This window comes from Rhagoletis pomonella, unplaced genomic scaffold (genome assembly GCF_013731165.1).
Source record: "Rhagoletis pomonella isolate Grant_MI unplaced genomic scaffold, Rhpom_1.0 Rhpom_scaffold_00001, whole genome shotgun sequence".
NCBI classification, from domain to species: domain Eukaryota; kingdom Metazoa; phylum Arthropoda; class Insecta; order Diptera; family Tephritidae; genus Rhagoletis; species Rhagoletis pomonella.
Window position 1 is genome coordinate 30509519 of NW_023458555.1, and position 10917 is coordinate 30520435.

The window sequence follows — 10917 nt, forward strand, 5'->3', positions numbered from 1 at the left end:
TTTGTAAATGCGGCAACATTTTTGATAGGAAATTTCCATATTATAATTATACCTATGTACATAAAAATATGTATGTACAAAAGTACACATAGAGTTATGTACGTACATACATATGTATACTTAACATTTTTATTGCCTTTCGCTGTATAAATTTCCTGGTTCATTGTTTGCTCTCACACGCATACATACAGCCATAGGTACACACATACATACAGACAGAGATCTTCGTATAACTATATTAACAGGTAGTATATGTATATAATTTTCAGATGTTAATTAATTTACCTTCTTCACGGTCACGCTCAATCTTCGGATGTATCTTTCCTTTATGGTCCGCTGAGTTGAGAAAATTCAAATCGGTTTGTGGCTGTGAATATGGTATGGATATATTTTGTCCGTATTGCATTGTATTATTGGCAGCCGAAACTGAAAGTAGACCGAAAAAAAAGAAAAAAGAAAATTTGCATAAATTAAAGATAATGATAAACTAAGCAGAAGAAGTAATTGAAAACTCGTCAATATGACAAATAAGAAAATCACAGGTGTGAGAGGAAAGTTTGACACTGCTACAACACCACAAGCAGACAAGGAGTAATTAAAAAAAAATTATTACACATTTTGTATAGATGTTCGATTTATGTTTGGTGCACGCTGTTATTGAGCTGATGACTGGCGCTGCTGCAATCCCGTTCTTCGTTTATAATTTATCTAAAAATTTAACTAACTATGAGTTTATTACTATATTAATCACAAACTGAGTTTTTTTTTGTATGCAAAGCATTCACAGATGAGTCTATGCGTGCGATATTTTGTACACCAGCACCACCGTTCAACGAAGGACTGACTGGCTGAGTGAGCGGCTGGTTGGTTGCTTGGTTGGCTGACTGGTTGGCTGGTTGGCTGGCTGGTTGCCTGAGACTCATCAGTCATACACACATACATACGTACATACATATACATGCACATAGCCAGCTGGGATGCCAAACCGCGAATGTGTGTCCCTACAACGCCTCAAACTCAACCGTTTGCCGGCTATCTGACGGCGGATGCCGAAAGCTGAAGCAAAATAGGAGACGAAGCAGACAAATTCGTTGGCGGAAGAGATGAAATAATATAGAAAAATTTAAGGGTGAAGGCTACGATGCTTAAATCAGCCACTAGCCAGCATATAAATATGCATATTGAATACCGTGAAAACCAAAACGTTGCGGAACGGGCCCCCAAACACCAAATATATTCATGTAAATGTAGTTACTACAGCTATCGCACGACTATATCCTAGAGTCATGCGTGCTTTTAATATACATACGTACATTGCGTTTGTATATATGTGTGTATAAGTACACACATACATATGTACGAACATGCGTGAATGCGTGCAACACGCTTTTCGGCAGCCTAAAATCAGTCGATAGCACCCACGACGATAACGATGACGATGTCGCGCACGACGAGATATGAGAAAAAAGTTTACGGAAACTCCATCCCTTCCAACTGCTCCCGCGCAACCGGCGGCAAGTTTTGTTTGTTGTTGCAATTCAAGGCTACCGATCAGCTGCCTACTAACACCAAAGCCAAGAGTTGCCAACAAGCGAGCACAGGCATCGGCACGAGCTGTCGTCAGTGCCGACGAAGCCGATGTTTCATACATGCGTACATATGTATGTATATCCATGGACGTTGACGACTACAAATTGGGCCGGAAAATACGCATGTACATATGTATGTAGCCAATTTCGGCTTTTCGGTACCAATGAATATTTTTCCTTATACCTATAGCAATGATTGCCTGTATCCACAAAATTTATGTGACTCGTCTGTCGGGACAGCCAAGGCCATTTGAGCGTTTCCTTTGCCGCATGCGTTAGTGCAGCACATACATACATACTTGTTCTCTGTATGGATGGCACCTATCAACAGCGTCGTGCCGAACTTGCAGCTGATATCACAGTTCGGTAGCAAACGCCCCACCAACATAGACGCATGTATGTAGTCTGCCAAATGTCGCAATGCTGTTAGGCGCTTATAGGAGAAAGTATAAAGCGGCAGCTGGACAGAAATGTGTATGTATACACGCGCAATTAATGAATACATGCCATATTACCTACATACATATATGTTTACATAAGGACCGTACATACATACATACATATGTTTGTATGTATATACGAGTGTATGTACATAAATGTGAAACGATGTGGTTACCATCAGGAAAAAGGAAATAAAAAAGCCGGCTGCTTGTCGGTGGCGATATCTGGGCACTGCCAACTTCTACAAAATGTTACGTATACGCACTGCTGTTCGACCATCAAATTAACTAACGAATGCGTGCTTATCGCTGAGACGGCATTCGGGCGATTATTCGTCTGCCTAGACAGGCATGTTACGCCAATGTACCTTGAAAATATAATGCACGCAACTTTTTGCCAGACTTCATATACATACATACATATGTACAAGCAAATGTATGTATGTATGTATGGAAATTTTCCGGCCTGGCTCGTGCAGCTGGCTGTTGTCAATTGCTGATTTTGGCCTTCCATTTGCATTTTCGGAATGATTTCGTGAGGTATACTTACACATACATATGTATGTATGTATGTATACAGGAAACGTGTTGCTAAGCAATTACATACTTTGCTGGTTTAAGGAAAATTTATAAATACATACAGGTACATATTTGTATGTACAACACTGTCGCGTCGGCTCATATGTTTCACGGAAGTTTTTAATATTTTATTAGCAGCTGTAGCTTTGGTGCAGGGCAGCTGTTTGTAACTTAAATAGAACAGCCTTGTGCTTTCTTATGTACTTAAAAATGATTTAATAACTTAGTCGGTCACAGAGTACAGAGGTTTATATGTAACATCATATATAATATAGATGTATTTATATTAGCTACAAAACAAAAAGTGAATTACATAACTTATATTGTAATTTGAAACTAAAAAGAAGAGGTATATTTTCTTAAATTAGCGAAACAAAGCAAGCCCTCTATTGAATTTGTATTAGATTATGCTTTTAGAGAATTAGTAGAAGTTTGAGTATTTTGTAATACTTAATTACATTTGTTTTACAAGTAGTCGCCACAGTTTGGCCAGAGCTAAGATTTCTCCCAGAGCCAAGGTGGAACGAGAGCAGAGTATGGCTTCCATGCTAATCCCGAAAAAAAAAATTTTAAATTTTTTTAATTTTTTTTAAATTTTTTTGTTGATAAAAAAATTAGTTATACCATCTCTACTATAATTTGAATCATGCTTTGTAGCCCGTTATATATGTACTTATAATAATTTTGTATAATAAAGTGCAAGCTTTAAACAATTTTTTTTTAAATTGTTTTTGAAAACGCATTTTCTACCATATGAAAAAGTGGAAAAAGCCGTTAGCATAAAAAATATTAAATATCAACGCAATTTTGCAGTAGCTTAAAACTTGCACTTTATTGTAGAGTGCACCCCATAATACTATACTTAAATATTGCGCAATAATCAGAGCTACCATTGTAATTTTTTAATTTTCTTTTGAGATGGCATATTTTCAAAAACTAAGTTTTTTTTATCAAAAAATATGTATGTGAAAAATTTTGCAAAAAAAAAAAAAATTTTAATATTTCTTTTCATAGACAATTTTGATGTGTGTATGTGTGATTTTTTTTAATTTTTTCCTCGCCCTGTTCTCGAGACATTTAGAAAATTAATAAATCGGTTTGTTTTTGTGCTGTAAAGTTTTTAAAAATGTATTAATCAAGCTCAAATTTAATATTTATTTATTATTTACATATGCTTATGCATCAATCCTAGAAATTTCGAAACAAATCAAACACATGAGGTGTCAACGCCGTCTGTTTTAGTATGGAACGCCCCATATAGAGATGGTTCCAAGCTGAACGAAGGGGAGGGTAGCAATATTTTCTACACTTAACTCGCACTATGCCTCAGTTTCCGCTTTCCGTCCCATTGTAGCTTTTTTCAAGCACAGCTAACCGCCATAAGGCAGGCCGCTTGGTAGCTCATCTTCCGACCTTTCAGGACGGCCTATTGCTATTTATTCTGACAGCCAGGCAGCCTGCTATTAAATCTCTAAAACTATTGGAACAAAGTCCAAAGTAGCCATAGAATGCAGAAGTATTCTTAACCTGCTGGCATTAAAATGCTCCTTGCATATTGTATGAGTCCTTGGATACAAGGAGATTCCTGGAAACGCATAACCATAGTCATAGCTCTAAAGGTTGAACTCATCGAAGTGATAAATACCAGATGGCCTGTGAATACCACCTGCCACACTACTAGGCAAATTTGGACCAAAAATTATGTAAAGCGATCTTCTCAGATGAATGGTCGGAGTGATGACCGGACAACGGGTGATAAGCACGCGCGGAAAAAGGTTGGGATAACCCATTAATGATTTTTACCGCAGGTGCAGTTACGAGGAAGAAGTGGAAAGCATGGAACATTGTCTCTGCCACTGTAGCGCTAGCATCTGCAGATTCTGAAAACATTCAGAGACTCCTCTGAAGGGAGTTATGTATCTCTTGGATTTTATTTCGCGGTAACTTGAGAGCCCTTTCATCCCCTTAGCAGCATAGAAAGCCTGTGAATCATATATGTACTTAGAATCTGTCCTACGATATGTTTAGCCTTTTCATTGATATCAAAATCCTCATAGCCCCCGACATCCACTACAGGCTGATCCTGCTATTGCACATGCCTAATTTCATGCGAGTTTCGGAGTAGCTCCCAAGCCTGCATGCGTATAGGGATTTAGTGTTGCCCGTTTGTCTTTATTTTAATACGCTAATATTAATTTTGTCCGCCTTTGCTTGGCGGTTCTACTGAACCGATTTGAAAATCAAAAACACATTGGAAAGTTAGAAATTATCCGTCTATGACGAGCTTTCATGGTTTAAATGTTGGTTAGTTTCAAGCCGACTTCAAAAAAGGAGGAAGGTTATCAATGCAGCGGAATATTTGTTTTATGGATGTTGCCTGATAGCTGTGCACCACGGTGGAACGGCGGTCCCATACTAATTCGGTTTAGTTGCGATTATTGGATCATGAAAAAATTAAAATTATTATTTTTTGCTTCGAACACCCAAACGAACACATCTACGATCACGAATACGTATACGAAGACTTAGACGAATACGACGACGAACACCAATATGAAGACGAATACGAGAACGAAAACAAATACGAAACCTAATATGCCAAGGCCAATAAGAAGACGAAGGCAACCAAAGACGAATCCGAATACATAGACGAATGGAAGAGTAATACGAAAGCGAATTAGAAAACGAAAACGAAGGCGAATACGTTTCCGAAAGTCAAGACGGAGATGAGTATGAAGAGTATTAGAAATGAATACAAAGGAGTTTCACTCGAAAAAAATTGTTTGAATATGCATCTGCAGTAACTTAAAAATAAGACCCAAAAAAAAAAAAAAAAAAAAAAATTTGACAAAAAAAAAATTTTTTGAAAATGCATTTGAAAAAAATTAAAAAAAAAACCCAAAAAAAAAAAAAAAAAAAAAAATTGGGGACAAAACATTATTTGCAAACAGGTATTCTGCCAAAATCCACAACAAAATCTAAATTTTCTTAACTTCGTTCTTAAAATTACCACGTCCATTTCTAGAAGGTTTTTCGATTTTAAAAGAGTTGTTAACGAAGAGATATTCAGCTAAAGTTCACAATAAAATCTGCGATTTTTTTTTATTTTTAAGCCTACAACTGTCACGTTCATTTCTAAGGGTTCGTCGCCTTAAACTAAAATCTGCGCAAACAAAAATTTTTATTGGATGGGTATTCTACCGGAATGCCCAATAAATTTACGTTTTTGCAAAACCACGATTTTGAACACCTGGCTAACTACATAGGTACATATACTCAGAAAAGAGTTAGCTAAATATATTTTTTTCAACACAAGAATTGGTAACTGTAACCAAATTGTAAAGTATAACCAAGTCACGTTCTGTGACCCACCTATTTAGTTGTTGTCACTAAACTCTTTTCTCAGTGTATGTATTTATGTCCTTGAAATAAAAAGAATCGATGCCACTTTACTCCCATCCCAAAAACCAACCTCAAATTCTTCCTCCCCCTTAAGATCGACGCTCCCATCCAACTATTTAGACAGCTTAAATAAAATCCGTGTGAAATATAAATTCCTCAAAGATTCTTTCTGTAGTTTAACCATACACCCCTTAAAATTGTGTATGCATGTTCTTCTGAAAAGTGGTTGAAATTACCCAGCTCAAAATGTGCTGCCTACATAAAAACACAAAAGGGATGTAAAAGACAACAATTAATCAAAGAAAACACAGCATGTGTCGCAAATGTACAATCAGCAAGAAAATGTGCCACAATCTAGAAAAAAAGAGACACGCGCACGAAAAATTATGGAGATTAAATGAACTGTGTAGTCAAAAAAGAAGAAGAAGAACCAAAAACAGGAAATGAAAAAAAAAAACAAAACCAAATGCAAAGTACTGAATGCAGTCTTGGAATAAAATAAAACATGCCAACAACAAAGCTCAAAAGCAATGGGTATGGGTAAAATCAAATAAATATCTGAAGGAGTCACATACCCAAATTTGTATGCATTCCATTCTAACAAGTAAATACTTACATAAATATATGCAAAGAAAGGTAAATATAAACCATTAAAAGTAGTACCAAACAAACAAATATCCAAGAAATAATGGTCAACAAGAGAAGCAGTCAGCCAGCCAACTGCATTAAGTATGCACCGTAAAATCATCGTTTACGGGTACGGGTACGAATACAAACGAGTACGAGTACGCCACTCTTTCTGCTATTTTGGTAATGGAAACGCTACTCCAGTTATAGAACAGAGTCATCGTCTGTGGCATAGTAGAGCAGCAAACAGCAATCAGAAGACAGAAGCCAACAAAACCAACTCCATTTGAATGGCATGCATAACAGCAGGATTTCACTTTTCACTTCACTTTCACCAACTAACTCATACGAGTAAAAAACTTGGACACTCTTCTACTCATTTCTCATTACTCGTACATCAACTTTCAAGGAGGTAAATAAATATAGAAAGCGCGCAAACTCTCACACTCAAGAGGGTATCATACTCGCCTCACGCATCCAAAAAGAGCGATTGAGCAAGTGAGTGGTGTAGTGGCGCAGAGAAAGTGAGAAATGCAGAGAAAGTGAGTGCATGAAGATGCGAGTATTTAGCCTAGATACGAACGAACGAAGTAAATACCAAGAGGAAATAACTCGGTAAAATGTGTTGAGTTAAATTTCCACCATCATTGGATGTGAGTGTGCGCGGAAAGTAAGAGTAATTGAGAGTTTGGGTGGCGCCAGAATAAGAGAGTTTGAGTAATAGTACAGGTGGCTGGCTGGTTACGTACATATGTAGGCGCAGTCCCATAATACTACTACGCTTCACAAATTAATCCGCTCGCCTGGTTGGGTAGGGTAGTATACTAGTCGAGAGGAGTATAAAAATGCGAGTATGAGCAAAGAATAGCGAGTGTGATTGGTGAAAGTTCCCGAAGGAGTGAGTGTTTGAGTTGAGAGTGAGAGCGATAGCGATAGCTGAGTAGTCTGAGTGATTCGAATAGAATGGTGTAACTATATGTTGTTGTAGTTTGGGTGGGCTGTTTTTAGAAAGTAGCGTTTTAAGAGTTGTTGGTGGCAATTACACTACACTTATGTACATACATCTATGTAATATACGTATGTATTTTTTGTATGCAAGCAAGTACTCGTGCCATGCACATATGTACATACGAGGGGCGCTAAAAAAATCGTCTGCTGAAGAGGAAGGGGTGTAATATTAAATTAAATATATTATTTTTCAATCTTTATAATCTTTTATCTTTTTATAAAGTTTACTAGTACCGTAGAAACTTGTATTTCAGATAGTCGGAATAAAAGTATTTATTGCAGATTTCACATCCTTATTATTAGCTGAAATTTTCCTTGAACATTTTTTTTTTATATAATTGGCAATACTTAGTAATCTTAAGTAGCTAAGCAGAATCACTCATATGAAGGGTAGTTTATGGAGTAGCCATCATAGTATGTCATCTGTGAACGTTTGCACTGTTCTCTAATAGAGGAACCATCCCAAGCTCAACAATATTTGCCAAGGTCGCCTTAATCAGGTATCTTGAGCGCTGATTAGTAGCACTCGAAGGGTTACCTATTAATAATGCAATAATTTTTATCTATTTTTGCTTTTTTATTCCAAAACATCAGTTCATCATAAGAGCTAGTAAAGATTTAAGAACAATTTTTAGCGCGGATAATAGCATCGAATCTGTCCATTAATGCTTCACTTGCTGCACGAATGTGGTCCAGTGGTATTCTTTTATTTAACAGGACGTAAAGGTACATCAACAAATCTACCGTGAAATGATATTAAACGATGCTTTGTTAGAAATCTTTGCACGTTTCAATAAGATTCGTCACCATCGCATAAAGTTGGCGTAATCCAAATTGTTTTAGAAAAAACTTCCCAGCTTCACTTCTTCGCAATATTGGCCACCATATTCATCGCACTTCAAACCCAGTGGATTTATCCATATGGTCCATTCTCAAGGCCAAAGTATCAGCTAAAAATGACCTTCGCTGCCAATGGGGCAAAATACCATCTTTTCTTAAAACTGATATTTGTTAATACAAAAAAAAAAAAAAAAAAATCACAAAACTATAAGATTTTTAATTGGTAAACCTTCGAGCACCTACTCCTGTATATACATATGTATATATTATAAACCTCGTATGGCTATGTCAAAGCCAACCACCTGAGTTGGTGCACCTAACACTAAAGGTGGAAATCTGCAAAGAAGGTATTCCACTGCAGCTTCTACAGAAATCGTTGTAGGCGCTGCTACTAGCATGCGCCACCTTTGATCCGATTTCGTAAGATTGTTGAGAAAGATTCCCCTGTATAAAGTTTTGGTTGAAGGTGAGATCTAACCAGATTAATACGCTTCGCCTGGACGGTGACGTAAACCACTACTTCGTCAAATAAAGTGAATACTTCTGATGAATTGTTCTTAATGCCAGGTCTTCAGAAAAATGCCTTCCATCTGGAAGCTATCAGTGTATAGATGATGTGTCCAGGCGTAGGTATCAAGTTCCCCGCCTAAGTCGGCTCTCAACGGTAAAAGGGAAGGATTGTGTAATTTTATTTCGGGTCATGTGTAACCGCTAATCAAGTAATTTTCTAGCATTTTTACTTCTGTTAAGTCCATAAGGAAAACGTTGAATACCAAGGTAATACTACTCCCAGGTTGTAAAGAGGGTTATGTTTTTTTGTGTTCACCTTAAGACCACATTGCTCAGCTGATCGGCCTAGCTTCTTTACAGCTTCTTCCTTGATCTTGCTCACCACAAATTAATTAAATTAAGACATCATCAGCGTTGGCAACTAAGTAAGTTAATTAAAATTTGTAGTTGGAGGGTTAAAATATTCTACAGAACTGTTAAGCAAAAAAAACGGCACATTTTAATTCATAGAAATTTGAGTCTACAAGTAGTTTTTTTGTAGGAAAAAGTTTCTCATCCCTCTTCAACCTTTCCAGATCGCGAACTTTTTGACCTCACCTCGTATTTCACCATACCTTAACAGCGCAATGACATTAGTGAAAACGGGCGCAGGTTTCGATTGCATGATGTGAGCGCTTTTTATGTGAATATAAACATTTACTCACATGTGTGTATTTTACATACATACATGCATATGCATTGAGGTGTGTATGTTTGTGCATGCTTGTTGGCGTTTTACAACCCTCCGAATAGTTGGGGTTGATTGGTAACGCCGGCCGGTTTGGCACGCGCCGCTTTAAATGAGTCGAATTGAAATATTAAAGCTGAACACTTATTCAAAAGATAAACTTGAGAGTAAAAACAACAATTTTTAATCTTGATACAAATAAATACATATGTACACACATACTTATTTGTACTTCTAGATGATTTTTTTCTCAAGTTTTTAGAGTGATATATGTATTTCTATTATGTAAAAAATGTGCACAAAAATATAAAATTTTGTATTTCAATTATTGAGTCAATTTGAAACTAGTAAAATTTTTTTTATTAAATTTTTAATATTGTCTCAGACGCGTTGCAATTTTTTGCCAAATTTATTTATAGCGATACGTATGTATGCATTTATGTATGTATGTATGTACATATATTTGTTACTGACCTTTACTTTAACTCATTTATATTATTTTATCTACTTTTCGTTGGGCAAAAAAAATTATTATTTTAGTGCAGACATTGCAGACTAGGCTATCAACTTTAATGGATTTTCGCAGAAAAATGTTTTTAGGGATGAAAAGCGTGCATACCTATATATGTAAGTATGTATGTAGATACATATGTACAGAGATGACTCAAACCTAACAAAGTGCATGTGTACTTACACATACTCGCACCCTCACACACTCGCACCCTCACACACACCCATATCTACATACTATCTGTAAAACATCATCATCGTCGCGCTGATAATCATTTTCACAGCCGCAAATTCGAGACAAGAGCTCCACCACCAAGGCTCCACCATTGCTGCCAATGGCCCCATGTACATATGTATGTATGTAGGGGGCAGATTGTGTATAATAAAACTCTGTCTAACACAAACCCACAAACCCTCATACTAGAGTTAACTTTCTCGCCAGCGCTGCTAAATCGGTGGTGTGTTTTCGCTTTTGCTCTCTTCTGCTTTGTTTTCCTCCACCCTCAATTATTGTTTTTTGCTTCCTTTTTTTTCTGTTAAACTTCTTTATGGTTTGTTTGTGCATTGCAATTGTTTTGCTAGCGTTTGTTTTTTTTTTGTTTGTTTTGCGAGGTCGCTCGCCTCAGTCGCCAGCTACATATGTATGAATGTAGAAAGCTAAATGACTCCACAACCCTACGCGCGG

General features: G+C 36.8%; 1 protein-coding gene across 1 annotated transcript in view; it reads right to left on the reverse strand.

Annotated features, from left to right (window-relative positions):
• LOC118742472 (zinc finger protein 205) overlaps positions 1–10917 on the reverse strand; it is a gene marked incomplete in the record, with an annotated part of 125544 nt that overhangs the window by 104095 nt on the left and 10532 nt on the right. Inside the window, 1 exon segment of the mRNA XM_036474582.1 lies at positions 286–426. Coding sequence (XP_036330475.1) covers positions 286–426 — 141 coding nt within the window.